The sequence below is a fragment of the Homalodisca vitripennis genome, unplaced genomic scaffold (genome assembly GCF_021130785.1).
Source record: "Homalodisca vitripennis isolate AUS2020 unplaced genomic scaffold, UT_GWSS_2.1 ScUCBcl_9835;HRSCAF=18462, whole genome shotgun sequence".
NCBI classification, from domain to species: domain Eukaryota; kingdom Metazoa; phylum Arthropoda; class Insecta; order Hemiptera; family Cicadellidae; genus Homalodisca; species Homalodisca vitripennis.
The window spans coordinates 2,963-20,096 of record NW_025786018.1 but is presented as its reverse complement, the minus strand read 5'-3'; the positions used below and the strand labels follow the sequence as shown (position 1 = coordinate 20,096).

General features: G+C 32.7%; 1 protein-coding gene across 1 annotated transcript; it reads left to right on the top strand.

Moving 5' to 3' along the window:
• The first annotated feature begins 1,267 nt into the window (after positions 1–1,267).
• LOC124374753 (alpha-aminoadipic semialdehyde dehydrogenase-like) lies at positions 1,268–15,690 on the top strand. Its single transcript, XM_046832910.1, has 8 exons — positions 1,268–1,464; positions 6,584–6,800; positions 8,701–8,918; positions 9,776–9,991; positions 10,692–10,871; positions 11,239–11,421; positions 14,210–14,416; positions 15,441–15,690. The coding sequence occupies exons 1-8, from the start codon at positions 1,303–1,305 to the stop codon at positions 15,651–15,653; spliced, it is 1,596 nt and encodes a 531-aa protein (XP_046688866.1). The 5' UTR covers positions 1,268–1,302; the 3' UTR covers positions 15,654–15,690.
• Positions 15,691–17,134: the final 1,444 nt, after the last annotated feature.

Genomic DNA, 17,134 nt, shown 5'->3' with positions numbered 1-17,134 from the left:
ACAACAAAAGAATGAAAAGTGTCTAAAAACTTATATCATTAGTATCACAGGCAAAGTATTCATTGACACAATAAAATGCTTTTTCTTTTAACCAGCTATTAATTACAGACTTAAACCTATCAGTACTAACTAACCAAGCTCCTTCTGGCAATTTATTAAAAAGTTTTATTTCCATATAAATGTGACTTTTCCTAGTTTTTTCTAGTCTAATTGGTGGTAAGTCAAGCTTATATAAGTTTCTTGTATTATAATCGTGAGTATTTCCTCTGATTTGGTATTCATTTAAATTTTCTTTAACTTTCATGAGACAATAAAAAATATATATACAAGGCAATGTCATAATGTGAAATTCTTTAAAAATTGGCAAACACGTCTCTCTGTCTGGTACTCCTTTAATTATATTCTTAGAGCTTTCTTCTGCCATATAAAAGCTTTATTAGATACTCTACTGTTACCTCATAAATTGACACCGTATATCAAATGTGTGTGAAAAAAGCATAGTAAGATATAATGAGCATTCCATTACACACAGAACTTAAGCTTACAAAGTAAAAATACAACTCTAGCTAACTTTTTACAAACATTTTGTACATGGTAATTCCAATTTAACTTACTATCTAAATAAATACCAAGCAGTTTAACAGTTTTAAAATTTTCAAACATATTATTCATTGTAAAACAAATTTTTTCAGTTTTATTTTCATTTACTACTAAAAAGTTAGCTTGAAACCACTTAACAGCCATGTTTAACATTGCATCTTGTTCTAATAAAAGATTTTCAATAACATTATTACTATGTAAAAGTGTGGTGTCGTCAGCATAAAGGACAGATTTACATGGAACATTACAGGAAAAGTCATTGACAGCTATAGTAAAAATAAATGGGCCAAGTACTGAGCCTTGAGGCACTCCATTTTTAATTTAATTAAAGTTAGACTTATCATCACCTTGAACAACCATCTGTTTCCTATAGCTAAGATATGATGATAACAATTAATTTGTGAACAAATTATTAATCAATTTTTATGTAAACTTTAAAATTTCTACAAAATTTTGCATTTATATGATTTATAAAATTTATTACAGAATCCCTTGAACAAAATTATTGTTGGTGTACTTGAACAAGAGAATTCCCACTATCTAATTAGTAAAACATATTAACATTAGCTGTTTACCGATGATTACAATAAGCCCCAGTGTTGGGCAGCACTCGAACAGTTGAGATAGCCGGTGAAAGATAACCTCCAGCACGGTATCAGTGAGAGAGCCAGCACTTCCATTCAGTGTGTGTGTGTGAGCGAGATGGTGGGTCCACGTCTGCGACTCTTCCATCTCATAGTGCGCAGGATGTCTTCAAACAACAAATATCTGATAGAAGACCCCAAGTATGGATTCCTCAAGGAACTAGGACTGGAGAGAGTAAATGTTGGAGTCTACCATGGGAAATGGAAAGCTAGTGGCCAGGTAGGTTGTAGTAAAACTTCACAGTCATCCTGTGTTAATAGTTTTATAAATGATTAAATAAATAACAAATGTACAAGAAAAATTGGTTGTAGTATCAAAATAAGACTAAATATACAGTATTTTAAATTTTAGCATAAGAAAAATTAAAATTTATTATTAATAATGACACCTGTCAATTTTATTCTAAAAGTGATATTTATTTGATCTCAAATACATGGTAAAAACAAATATTGTTACGGTTGGAAATAAAAAAATTTGGTTTCTTAGTGGAATTATTCAATTTAGTTGCAACTCTTGCTCCGGAAAAAATGTAAGATTTGTAAAAATATATGTCTGTGTGTATGTGTTTAATGTGTAAAAGCATTTCCAAATGACCAGAGTAATGGGTGGGTTTTTACAAAATTTTGCTTGTATATGTGGTTAGTGAATAATAAATAACCAGGTGTTTTTTACACTCATTAAAAATGTTAACATACTAAATACTATTTTAATAATTTTCAATGCAGCCTGTAACACTGTAAGGAATACACCAGGAATACTCAAAAGAACTCCGCAATCAATGACCATACATGTTAATGAATGCATCGCATCAAATTGAAGGCACATCGAACATTTGTTGTAAAGTGATCCCTAAGGTTTTGAAATAACTGCTGTTCTGTTAAGTTGTTCCGTATTTCTTAGTAATGACAGCTGAAAACTCTTTTTGATGTTGAGATATTTTTGTTCACTTTTCAGTACACTTGTAGAATCTTTCCACCATCCACGTTTCCATCTTTCCAAGTTTCCATCTTTTCTGAAACTTGGGAAAACTTGCAAATGTTACTAGGGTAAGAAAAATGCCACAACTTTTTTATCTCTGGAGTGATTTCAATAAATAAGGTACCATTTGTTTTATAATAACATTTTTTGATTCTAGTAAATTTTTTATACAGGAAATAGTTTTTACGAAATTCATCATCAAAGATTTTAACAAGCCGCCGTTTTGAATTTTGTTGACTAATGATTTTTTTTATTGGCGATCTTTACTAGATTAGCATATGTTGACAATTTTAACTTTCTACGTATAATGGTTGTTTAGAACAAAATTTGTAATGTAAAAAACACAAACAGACGGACAGACGGAAAACTATGCTTTTAAGGACATACATATAAGGAACGTTTAGGTTTTTTTTGACCCCAGGAACAACCTCCTGAAATTTGTCAGTATATTTAAGTTACACCCGTATATATTTAAGAATTATTACTAAATATTCCTCGACTCATTATAATTTACAAATTAAAAAGATTAATTCAAATTGTTCAAAATTACATTACATCTAATTTAGAATAGCAAAAGTTATACCTGCTCAAAAGCAGAATATTACAATGTCGCTATTAAGTTGCAGAAACAATGAGCTGTAAACAAACATAATATATCTAAAATATAATACTTGAGGCTGGTGGAAGAGACTATTGAAGTGAATGAACTATTGGCAAAATTTGATTTATTGAGATTGTAGTCATTAAACAAGTTTGCAAGACGTATTTTATATACAGGTGGTCAATAAATTAATCAATCAAACTTCATCATTTTATTTGTTAGGTCAAAATAAGTCAGAAATGTCACATAAAGTATAGTTCTATCTTGCTCAGTTTACCATTTGTCTGTCTGTGTAGGTTTTTAGGAGAAAAATGTGTAAGCAAAATTAAATTTAGTATCAGAAAGATCACATAATACATATTCTTCTACTCTCATAAACTTTTCATAACATCTCCAGTTCTTATTACAGTTTGAAAACTGTATATGACCACTATTTTGAAACTTTTTCAATATTGCTTAATTAGATGTAAAATTTTACAAAGTTTGAACTCTATTCAATTTAAGATGTAATTTTTTTCCATAAGAAACACACAGACAGTGAAATGACAAACTAAGCAAAATAGGATTACACTTTACATGACATTTCTTAGTTGTTTCAAACTGACAAATCAAATTTTGATAAAGTAATTTATGGACACCCTATAGAATGAAAACATGTTATTACAATTATGGTACAGTCCATGATATATAAAAAAAAAAATGTATGTATCCGCTGGATGATGTGCAGTAGCAAGCCCTTGAAAAATAGAACTCAATTGGTTGAGATCAAATATACAGTGAACAACACAACTTACCATGCAAGATCTGATCAACTTCCTATCAGTAGAGGGGTTCCTCAAGGATCCGTCCTTGGACCAGTACTCTATATACTGTTCACTAATGACTTACCCAATCATCTCAGTGAGTATGCCTCTTCTACAATGTATGCAGACGATACTGCTTTGATGTTGGCAGAAAAGCAACCTGATAATTTAGACTGTAAGGCCTTCATTGCTTTAAATGTAGCCAAACAATACTGTCATGTTAACAACTTGGCACTAAACGAAGGAAAAACAAAGCAAGTACTGTTTAGTAGAGCACAAAATGAAAATGCTGGACTCCCGATGTTAGAGGTGGAGGAAGAAACTAAGTACTTGGGAATTATTGTAGACAGTGCTCTATCTTGGACACCTCATGTTGATTTGGTCTGCAACAAATTAAGTACTGCCCTGTATGTGCTCAAAAGAGTTAGAGCTGTCACAGACCTCGCAACAGCTAAAGTTGCTTATTTCTCACTATTTGAATCCCACATAAGATATGGACTGCTTGTTTGGGGTGGATCAACTGCAGGAAATCTGAATAGAGTCCTAATAATGCAGAAAAAGGCTGTGAGAGTGCTAGCAAGCTTGGGACCAAGAGACACTTGTAGAAGTGCCTTTTAAAGACCTTGGTATCCAAACTGTTACTGCCTTGTTTATCTTTCAGTCCATCAATCACATTCTCACAAGCAATGCTGAAAGATTCATTGACATCCATACCCACAACACCAGAAACGCAGTAAATTTCAACAACCTTCAATCTCACAGACTTGCAATGTTTGCAAAAAAACCTTCCTATGCAGGAGCAAAATTTTTCAATCTACTGCCAAGACATCTCAAAGAAGAGAAGAGACTATTCCCATTCAGGACACGTCTCACCACCTGGCTGGCCGACAAGACATTCTACTCCGTTGAAGAATTTTTCAAATTGGAGAGATTTGTCAACCTAATTTATAATTACTTTTATCTATTGACACATATTCTGTACTCTACGTTCACGAATAAAGTTTGCTTTGACTTTGACTTTGACTTGGCCCTTCCTTGTGTGACGTCAGTGGTGGAGATGGTCAATTAGCATGCCAAAACACAAGTAGTGCTGTTACTGTCACTGTTCTATGAAACTTTGTAAACAATAACTAACTTGTTTTGTTTGTGCTTGTTTTTTTTTACTGATTAATAATACCTTAGTGTGTGGTTGCTTACAAAAATTCAAGTTGTGGTTGCAAATGGAGGCAGTCAGTGTTTTTTGGCTTTGACAAAGCAGTAAAAAAATATCTTCTAAATGACAGTGTAAATGAAATTAAGGGAACAATTTTTCAAGTCTATGGCTTAGATTGTGACTTAGTTGGACCAAACAGAAAAGTTTTCTCCAATTTAAACAATGTGAGCTTTGAAAACTCCAATGACAGGCATTATATCTTATACGGGATAATATTGGCTATTGTAAAATTTATTATGTCACTTTTACATTATAATACTATATTATTTATATTATTAATTATTATAAAACATTCAAATTCTAAGTGTTTGTAACATTTCTACCAACAGTATTGCTGTGAAGGCTATAAAGAATTTATTTATCTATTTCCTGTGGGAACAAAAATAGTGATTCCAGTAGAAAACATTTTCCAATACAGCTGGATTTATAAATACCACTGATATCAAGTGTTTTCTTTATCCTACTAACTGACTTCTGTGAAGTATTTAGTCTGTGTGCTATTTCAGTTTGTGTGTAATGTTGTTCTTCCAAAAGAACCTTGGCCACAGCACATTTCCTTGATGACAGGTCCTCTTTTTACCCATTTCCTGATAATTTTATAAATAGCCAATAAGGAAGTAAAAAAAGTGGTTTCATACACTCACAAATGACCTTAAACTTACTTTATTAATAACAGAACACACTAACAGAAAGATCTACTGAACCTAAAACATGTTAATTACATGAAAAGTTAACTGTAACCTGATTTTGGTTATGGAGCTGGTAGATTTGTAAAGGCAGATGATAAACAAAACAGGCAGTGTTGCCACCCGCCAACATAAAATTACCAAATTTTCTGCTCATACTATTCTAAAGTAACACACGAATGAGGGTATATACTTTAACATATACCAACATGAAATTAAAAATTTATTTAGTAAAAATTGAGAAGAAAAAACAAAAAAATATGCTTTAGTCTAATAATTTGGCCAGCACTGTAATCAGATAAGTTTAAATTCACATGAGGTTTAGAATGGTGTGTGCAACAATCACAGTTTCACAACTTTTTTATCTTGAGTTTTTAATACATTTATACATTAAGTTAAAAATTAATTATATATTGTTAATTATTATGTAAAATCAAAGTTTGATAAAAACGGTGTAAATCAAATAAAAAATATAATAGAAAACATTAAATACATACTGTTCATTTAATAGCAATAGCTTGAGCTTGAGTAAGCCTACAAATTATTAACAAAAAAATATACGAAGCATAACTTATAACTATATTATGTAATGCACAGTTGTCACAGAAACAGTGAAAAAGTATTAGTTATTGCAGCTCTCGTGCATAAGGCTATCTGGTTCGATCACACCAGCTAAAAAAATATTTCTCTATTAATATTATGCATCAAGATTATTATATGTTAATTATTATTTTTGGTAAGCTTTATTTTTATTCTAATTTATTAGGATACTGGTGATCTGTACCATTGCTTATTAATACGAGTAATGTAAAATTGTAAACATAAAAATTAATAATAACATGAATTTTAGTATGTAATATGTGATATACCTGTAATTCTGAGTGTACTGTGAAACAGTTGAATCCAGTTATTCAAGAAACAATCCTATTAAACTCAAGGATTTTGTAAACTTATAGGACTGATGGAATTTAAATGTATTTTTTATTAAAAAAATAAAAATACTTGTTATATTTTTATATTTATACATATATTTTTTATATGTTGATGACATGTGCAGGTTGTCCAGTCAGTGTGCCCCGCCAACGGTCAGGTGATAGCAGAAGTACAGCAGGGAAACCTGGCAGATTATGGAACCTGTGTAGAGGAGGCTCAGGCAGCCTGGCAACTATGGGCAGATCTGCCCGCTCCCCGCCGTGGTGAAATAGTCCGCCAGATTGGAGAAGCCCTCAGGAAAAAGTTGATCCCCCTGGGGAAACTCGTCTCTTTAGAAATGGGTAGGATGCATCAGGTTGTTTTAATTTCTAATTCACCAAGATTTGTTCTCAAGCTGTTTATATCTTTCAAGTACTTTCATAATGCTAATGTAGAATTCCTAAAACAAGTCATAAATGAACTTCTTACAAATTTAAATATACATTAACCCCTTTACAGACTTTGGCGTAATATTACGTTCAGAGTGATTGCGTAAAAGTGTTTTAATGATTTAATATTACACATTGTAATATTATTTCTGTTTTCTGCCATAATATTGTGCAGGAAGTATGTCTATGACAAACATGGATCGCACAAGTATTTCTCAGGCTTTCTAATAGATATCAGCACTTCCTTGGCCCTCTGTCATCATTGTTTACACCTTGGTGATTTCGCTGTAGTCGAGAGGATTGAGCATTTTCATAATCAGCAGTAAAAAATAACATTATTATTTGTGTATTTTTAATCAGTAAGTAAATACATTTTTTATATTTTTGAATATTTTTGAGTGATTGGAATTCAAAAGTCGGCCATTCTATGGTAAACTTACCGTGCAAAGTCCAAGATAACACTACTGGTGCGTATTGAGGTTATTTTCAGTTGGTACTATCTCTTGGAAGAACACACAACAAGTTTCAGCCTGATCGGTCTATTTCTTTGTGATTGACATTCATTAGAATCGAGGAAATCAAGTGATTTTTCAAAAATGGACGAAGATGGATTTTGTGTGATAAAGACTTTATGAAGACAAAATGCCTCAGGAGACTTAATAAATATTATGGTGACTGTTCACCTTCAATAAGAACAGTTTATAAGTGGTTTCAACATTTTTGGACTGGCCATATGAGTACAAAAGACGTCGAACGTTCTGGACGCCTTGTTGAGGTCACAACTCCAGAAATCATTGACAAAATCTATGATATGGTGAAGGATGATAGAAGAGTGAAGATGCAAGAGATTGCTAGTGCTGTGGGCATCTAGAGTGAGTGGATACATAATATTTTACACCAATATTTGGATGTGAAAAAAAAACTGTCCGCAAGGTGGATGCTGCGATTGATCATGATTGACCAAAATCTAAATCTTGTGGAGTGTTCTAAGCACGGTTTGTACCTGTTCCAGCACAACCTGGAGGACACAGCGTTGTTAAGTCACTGTTGATGAAACATGGATACTCCACTACACTCTTGAGACCAAAGAGGAATCTAAACAATGGGTTGCCAAAGGGAAATTTGCACCAAGAAAGGCAAAGACCGTTCCTTCAGGCGGGAAGGTTATAGCAACTATATTTTAGGATACTCAAGGAATAATCTTCATCGACTATCTAGAAAAGAGTAAAACTGTTACCGTGTAGAGTGAGATGTACAACTATATACACATAGATGTACTCTGTACAAATTTCACTACTCCATTCTAGTTTATGTAAATGATTACCAAATTCCCAAAGTCAGACACTTTCACTTATAAATTTATATTTTCCCTTTCTCTTGCTTCAATTGAATATTTGAAAACACCTAATGACAACATTTATATACAGCAAAACGATTTTTAAAAAAATAATACAATTAGATTTCCAACAAATTATTCACTTTTGTATAGCAAATTTGAGCTATTCTCCCACATACAAATTAAGTCAACTACAAGGGAGTAGCTGTAATAAATTTTAGAAAAGTTTGGTAACTCATTCCTACCTAATTTCTGGTCACAATAGCAAAGATGAAGAAAACTCCTCTAGTGTAAGAATGATTCCACAAATAAAAATGGCCAATATCCAAATGTAAAAATTTATAGATTTTCCCTTATTTTGAATCAACTTAAAAATGATTTCATAGAATGAAATATGTGGGTTGGTTTTGTCTTTATTGTATCTGTCATCTCTGAGCATGCAATATTGTTGTGTAATCACTTCCACGGACGTTGCAGGTAAGATCCTGGCTGAAGGGGTCGGGGAGGTACAGGAGTATGTGGATATCTGTGACTACGCTGTAGGATTGTCACGCTCGTTCAGCGGTTCACTGATACCATCTGAACGACCGGGTCATGTGCTACTGGAGCGCTGGAATCCTCTTGGAGTCATCGGTGTCATCAGTGCCTTCAACTTCCCCATTGCCGTTTACGGCTGGAATAGTGCTATCGCCATGGTAAATTAGTATCCAATTTTGTTCAGTTTTAGACCAGTTTTATCTAGAGATGACTTAATCCCAAAACTGCTGCCATCACTTAAATTCAATTTTTTCATTTCAACCGGAATCTTAACTAATCATTTGAGTGTACCTAAATTTAGATACCTAAAAACCGTAAATTGGTTGAGTCTATAGCATAAAATTATTCATGAGTACAATTGAATTTTGCTGCAGTGATACTGGTTAACTTGCAGAATGGAGTGACGTTTGCTATATGGTGGAGTATCATGTGCTTAAATATACCCGTTTATTTTCAGTACTGATTTGTTCAGAGTATTCCAAAATTTATATCAGTTAATTTCAGTATCTAGGAGTGAAATAAGACTTTTCTCGAGTGAACATGTCTCTGAAAATGAGCATCGTGGAAGCTACAGCTGCCCAAAGTTAAGAAAATAATATTTTGGTAACTGTGTTCAAAGTAATCACTAATAATTAAACAAAATGTGTTATTTTAATCTCTGTTATGTAGCAGTTCCAACTTTGATAAATACCAAATTTTCAGTAGAGTTTGGAGGGACCAGAAATTTTATTTTAAAGGGGGAAAATTTTAGGTGCACAACCTAAAATTTTGAAATAATTGGATTTTCAATTATTTTATGCTCTCTGCAATGGACTGGCCAGTAATATCAGTAAGGTTGATAGAGGGTGCAGTTAAGTGTAAACATGACCCTTGCTGCATCGTTTATTTTCAGATATGAACAAAATTCATGATCAGTATCAAAATCTCTATGTTGATGTGGTAGAGTTGAGAATTGTAGTTTGTCCTTATCTTACTGTGTTTAACGGTCCAATAAAAATTTGGCATGTTATGACAGGTTTGCGGAGACACAGTTGTGTGGAAGGGAGCTCCAAGCACGCCTCTTGTGTCAGTTGCCACAGCTAAGGTGGTGTCGGAGGTGTTGGAGCGTAACAATATGCCTGGAGCAGTCTGCGCACTTTGTTGTGGTGGCAGTGATGTCGGTGAGGCCATGGCTGCTGACACCAGGCTCCCCTTGCTCTCTTTCACTGGCAGTACTGCTGTCGGCCACAAGGTTGGTACTACTGGCTGATCAACTTTACACTGTTCAAATCATCAAACAAAGCTCAATTACTATACTGTCATACAGTTTTACTAGTTTAGAAATTTGGGTAATAATATATGATGATTGGCTCATGATTCTCCAGAGTTAATGTTTTAGCCAACTTTTTAAAAATTAATTAAAATTGTGATGTAATATTAATCCATCTTGATTCAGAATAAATGTTTGACTGTTGTGTGAGTTTGACCAGAACTTTTTTTTATTTTCTGCAGCAAACGTTTACAATTATCTTTGTAAATTACTAACATAGGGTCAAGACACAATTTTCATTACAGCTTGCTCTCCAAGTTCTAAAATACTTTAAAATATACATGTTTAACTAATGTTTGTAATAGTTTTATTGAAATTTCTCTGTATGTATAATAATTAGAATAACTTTCAAGGTATAGAATGGTTTCCATAAAATTTCCAAAAATTCAAAAATTTTTGTTTTTTGATTATTTGGAACATGGTTGCATCTCTATTGCACATAATTCTATATTTTATGAGTTCTAAACAAATTTTGTTTACACCTTTTAAATATTGATATTTGTTTGTTTTTGAATTAAAAATAGAAAAAATACGTAAACAATAAACAATGGGTCTATACAATCAAAACAGAGTATCATTATTGAGCTAGAATGCAAGATAACAAACTTTTACTGTGGTGCAGGTGGGAGTGAAGGTGCAAGATAGGTTTGGCAAGCCACTCTTGGAGTTAGGGGGCAACAACGCGATCATCGTGGCAGAAGATGCAAACCTGGACATGGTGGCTCAGTCCGTGGTGTTCGCCTGCGTTGGGACAGCTGGCCAGCGGTGCACTACCACTCGAAGACTAATCCTGCACACCAAGGTATGTTTGCAACGTGGAGGGAGGAATTATTGACTACATACTATCACATTCTTAGATCAATATCTCCACCCTTCACCCCAAATTTTTTACTTAGAAGTCACTGACTTGTATTGTAACTAATGGAGAAACGAGAGGTGTCCATTTTTGCTGATCTTTAGCTTTCTGACTTCACATTTTGAGCAATTTTTACAATTTTTCAGGTAAAGATGTTACCCCATTCCAAAGTGTACAAACTTTATTACCCTTTCAAATGAACATAGTTAATAAACAGAAGGAGATCTACAATAGAGTTAACATGTAAATTTAAAATGCTGTGCTGTATGCATATGCTTGTGTTTGATAATGAAGAATGCTGTACTGCCTGCAGGTGTATGACGCTGTGCTGTCTCGATTAGTGAAGGCATACCAGAGTGTGCTGAAGAGGCTTGGAGACCCTTTGGATGAGAACACTCTGTACGGACCACTCCACTCTGCAGACTCTATTAAGAGGTTCACAGCCACCATCGAGAAAGCAGTTAAAGCTGGTGGTAAAATTGAGTTTGGCGGAAAGGTTGGTTTATTTTCTTAGGGCAGTGTAGAGGTCTATACATACATATTTTGTTACAATATATCCTTAGATTGCAATGACAGGGGTATCCTCTTTCCCAATTGACCCTCCACATTGTATGCTTAAATACAGGGTTAAAGTAGAATAGAATATTTAGTATCATAGTAGTGTACTCAATTGTTATTTAGTTCTGGTTCTTAATAATTTTAAACACAATCTTTTAAAAATACGATTGTACATAGTCACATAGAACAGTACTAGAACTGAAGATTGGTACAATCAAACATCATCATTTCAAGTGTTATTGCTTAATGGTATAAATAAAACTATGACAAACTTACTATTATTACTCATGTTTTTAGTGCAGTCATTGAAGCGAAAAATACGGTCTTACCTCCGAATTTTTTTACTTGAACCGATTTGCATGAAATTTTTGGAATTAGACTCATCTTACCCTTAACTTCAAAAGTGAAAATGATCTGAACTCCGCCTATTATTTTTAAGGGATGTAAACAACCCTTAATGGAAAAATTGACATTGAGCCATTTTATCGCTAGAAAACATGTCTAATAGTAAGTGGTGAAATTGTAAAGTGTTTTCTAACACAATTACCTCATATTAAAAATCATTTTCAACCCCTTGAAAATCTTACAACCCTTGCAAACAACCCCTAAATTGAAAAAATCACAAAAAAATACTTTGGTATGATATAAAAAGATGTAAGTATAGAGTAAGTAATATTTTATATTCTCTATAATAATTATCAAATTTTTAACCCCCTTTCAACCCTTGAAAACTACCCCTTAATAAAAAAATTGTTAAAAATCTTTCTTATAAAATGAAAAGGATTTAAATATATTATTCCACACTCTCGAAAATGATTATCATATTCTTAAGCATTTCTACCCTTAAAACTACCCCTAAATTAAAACAATAAATATATATGATTACATTATTTAAAAATAATTTTAATTTTAGAGTAAAAAATTGCCATTTATTGAATAAAGTATTTACAAATTATATAAAATTCACTCAAATGTGTTATATATATACATACAAGAACGTTGGTATGTATTCATGCCTACGTTTCCAAAATATATGCGCCATATTATGTATATTTATACACATTACAATAGTTTTGGGTCTGTATTATACTGCGTACTTTCACATTGCTCCAAATATTCACACTCCAAAAATTTTCAGTTACTAAGTAGAAAAAAATATGATAAGTTTTTGGACCATAACACCTTCAATTCTCATGCTATCACAATTTATTAAAGCCATTGTAAAGGTAATTAAGAGAGCTACAACATCCTTCATTGCAATATATAGTAAAAAACCTTTTTCTCAAACGGTGAAGGGTTAAAGGGCTTAGGAGAGGCCTGTGATTGCGCTGCCACGCGCTCTTTAAACAACCATATCTCCGTCAATTTTTGTTTGACAGAAAAAACAAACAAAAAAACCAAATTGTTTGTCAGAAAAAATACCTAAATTTTTCTCCCTACACTTTTATACGTATATGTCGTCATTTTTGAGATATTATGAAAAAAGGTGGTTTTTTTTTTAATTTTAAAATTTTTTTAATCGTGACTTTTTTGAAAAATAGGTGTCCTGAAGCATCCAAACTGATACAATCTATCAAACTCTTCATAATAAAGTTAATTCTAGGCGGAATACGATTAATTTTAATTTTGGTGGAAATGGCACTTATGAAACCCATTGATTTAAAAGAAAAAACATTTGATGCTCCTCTTATTTGCAATAACAGCTCACTTATTTTTACATGCAAAAGACTTTTAATAGTGCTCATTTTTTAAAGCTTATTTCAAGCACTACAAAACCCTTTTTTATTAGAATGCCTAAAATGCATCTGCTCGCCGCCAGATGGCATTGACCACATCGATTAAATTTCAGACAAAATAAAAAACGGCTTTGATCTTCAATATCTAGCTTAATATTGCCACTTAGAATACTTTATAAAAAAAACCAAATTGTTTATTTTACTACCTGCTACAATTTTGTTCTTTATAAAATTTTCGATATTAAATAAACGTATATTTTTGGATGATATTTGCAAAAAACCGATGAAAAACGTGAAAAAAATTGCGAATTTTCAATTGCCATTAACTTGAAAAGTATTGTATTTTTTCGAAAAACTTTATAGATGATTTTTTTGCTTAAAATTAGGCCTTCTATCGATATCCGAGGTTATTTTGAAACAAACAAAATTCGCACCCCGAGAAGGAGTGGCAACCACCCCCAGGGTGGTTGCGGAGTTCAAATCATTTTTCACTTTTGAATTTAAGGGTAAAGATGAACCTAATTCCAAAATTGTATTCAATTCGGTTCACAGTAAAAAAATTTGGAGCAATAATGCTTCAATGACTGCACTATTTGGAAATAGTGGCTAGTATGTCTGGAAGTGGAAATAATAGGAGTTTCTATGTTGTACTTTTTACATTCAGATGACTTGAAATCCACTGCCAATGGTTTACAGTTTTTATGTACTGTTTACGCCTCTTTTAAATTTCAAATCATCCCATATAATTTGTGTTAGTTTCATTTATACCATTAAGCAATAGCACTTGAAATGATGATGTTTGATTGTACCAGTCTTCAGTTCCAGTATTGTTGCCTAATTAAAAGAAGTTTGCAAAAATTGATATTTGTATTTTTTGAATAATTGAATTGTCAAATTAAAAACCAAATTTTCAGTGTAATTTCTCAATTCTGAGAACCAGAACCAACTTATCCATTCTACAGTATAACTTAGTTGTTGTCTGCTACACAGGTTATAGAACGACCTGGGTTCTATGTAGAGCCCACAATAATCACTGGCTTGGCCCATGATGCGGAGGTAGTTCACACAGAGACCTTTGCTCCTATAGTCTATGTCCTGCGGGCTAACAACGTGGACGAAGCCATCTCATGGAACAACGAGGTCAAGCAAGGCCTGTCCTCCAGCATCTTCACACAGGACCTGGCCACCCTCTTCAAGGTGAAAAACTTTTAATTTATTAAGATCTTAGAAGTTTCCATGTTGTTTTAACCCTTTAACTGCCATGTTCCTGGATTTGGGGTGACACCCGAGCACTGGGATTAGTTACCTACTAAGACCCCCTAGCACCGAGTATTTCCCCCATTTTTAGGATTTTTAACATAACAAGTTAACACATTATTTTAAGTTTGATAAATAGAGTAAACCACTAAAAATGTTGGCAAACACCTCAAATAATGTCAACCGAGAGTTGGTAAGGTAATATAAATTATTATTTTATATTTGGGGGAAGGGATGAAATATATAAAAAAACTAAAAAAATTCATGTAAGAAAAACAGTTACTTGCAAAAATTGTTTGTGGTCTTCTGGCAATAAAAATCAAAGTTTGAATGAATTTTGACTATAAGAAATGTACAAATGCCACTTTATATCCATTTAAAGACATGGAACTCCTTCTTCAGAGTATGTGTATGGGGCACAAGGCAATGCCGCATTTTTCGCACATATATCGTGACTCCTGCTGGGCTTGTTGTGTGCTTACACACGTGACACTGTCACTGTATCACTTACGGCCAACAGAATCATTATCGGTTACATGAATACTTAGCTTAGTTATCTACGAAACTACAGTTGCACGGCATCTCTTGGATATGGTGGTTAAAGTGCTAACTAAGCTGTTGTTCCAACCCTGTTATGAGTATAACCATTAATTGTTATTGCTTAAAAAAGTTAAGAATATTTAAGTATTGAATTTAAATCTTTCAAAAGATTATCTGTTATTACAATAATCTGATAACAGATATTTGGTGGTATTATTTGTCTTTAGTGCAAACATTAAAAATAATATTTATAGAATGCCTATTTTAGAGTAAGTCAAAAAATTTTATACTTTACACTATAAATTTCTTACCATTCTCCTGTAGTTTTTATACCAATATAAAATTATATAATTAATAAATTGTATAATACTGCCTTAAAAAATGTTTTTAATATTTTCCTCTAGTAGTGAATTATATGTTTCAGTGGATTGGACCCAAAGGGTCGGACTGTGGAATCGTCAACGTAAACATTCCCACGAGTGGGGCTGAGATAGGGGGGGCATTTGGAGGTGAGAAGCACACCGGAGGCGGGAGAGAGTCTGGATCTGATTCCTGGAAGCAGTATATGCGTAGGTCCACCATAACCATTAACCATAGCTCCAGTCTCACTTTGGCCCAAGGGATCAAGTTTGAGTGATTCAACGTGTCAAGAAATAAATCGTTTTACACCATTGTTTAAGTTTTGCTTTATTTGAACTACTGTCCAATAAAATAAGGTATTCAAAATAAAGGTATTTTTACTGCTTAATTCTGTTGGGAAATTTTTATCTGGAAGTGATAGATATGCCATAAATTTGTGTTTATTGGTATTATAGAATTTATAATGATAAGCTGGGCATGTCCAGTTGAGGAAATTGCTTTAAGAAAAATTGGAATGAAATTAAAAGTATTTATTATAAAGGTGAAGTTAGGATTTAAAAGTCCTCTCTTTCACTTAATCTCTTGCATGGGAAATCATATAAAAGTTCAAGAAATAAATTTTTTGAATATTTTACCCCAAATCATAAAAAAAGAGCAAAACCCTAATACCTTTTTAAGTTTGTTGAAAAAATTCTTAGCACATGCTGCTTTTTACTCTATAGAAGAGTGTATTTCTCACAACAATTAAAATGTCAGCAATAAAATATGTTAGTTTGGTGGTTATAAAAAATTTTAATTAAGTATAAATGAGTGTGTAATGGCATTGTTCTGTCTTTAGATTCTGTTTACAAATTCTGTATTGTAATGATAGTGTACTACTAAGAAAAAAAAATATATATAGAAAATAAGATTAAAATATGACACTATTCTTGTACTTACTGTGCAAATATGAATAAAGATGATTGATTGATTGATTGAAGGCCTCAAGGTTGTGATGATTGGAGGTGGCAGAGAATAAGGATTACTGGTAAGGATATGATGCTGAGACCAAATCCCTTTGTAGGTATCATCAAGTGGTGTAAGCGTTATCATGACATTCTGTGAACTGGAGACTGATTGCCTAGAAGATAATACACTATAAACATTAAGGATGTGGGGTTGCCAAAAAGTTTAACATTACATTTTTATGCATTTTTCAGCTAATTCAAAGCTGGTTATGATCATTTGGAAATATGTTCACAAAACTATACATAGTTATTGAGAAGCATAATTAAGTTATCAATTTGTGTTTGAAACTTATTTACAATGAATCTAATTAACTATTGTTAAAATGAACATATTGTTAGAAGAATATTTGTATGCAATTGTAAAATTCCAATAAAGTGTGGATATAAAAACTAATATGAGCTTAAATTTTTAAACATATTTGCCCAGATAAAACCTGTGAAGTGAATGTGTAGAGAGACCTGTTATATACACTCATATGAAACACTTTTATTAGAAATGTACGTCTTTGATATGAGTGAAATATTAGAACTAACTTGTTCAAAGCTCAATCATAGGTATTGGTCCTTGATTTTGGTAAATTGAAACATGTCATTCCTTAGCACTTTTATATGATTTAAATGCGACCTTTAACTGTAATATTAGTTACATTGTATTCAGACTCCATAAGGTCCCACAAGACCGAGGAAGTAACAGGTCCGCCTAGTCAGAGCCTCGCATAACCAGGTAAGGCTATTTACACTTGGAGGGGTG

Excerpts from the sequence above, each read along its gene's own strand:
- LOC124374753 (XM_046832910.1), top strand. The coding sequence starts at position 1,303 with ATGGTGGGTCCACGTCTGCGACTCTTCCATCTCATAGTGCGCAGGATG. Across the intron at positions 1,465-6,583 it reads AATGGAAAGCTAGTGGCCAG|GTTGTCCAGTCAGTGTGCCC; the intron begins GTAGGTTGTAGT and ends TGACATGTGCAG. Across the intron at positions 14,417-15,440 it reads ACCTGGCCACCCTCTTCAAG|TGGATTGGACCCAAAGGGTC; the intron begins GTGAAAAACTTT and ends TATATGTTTCAG.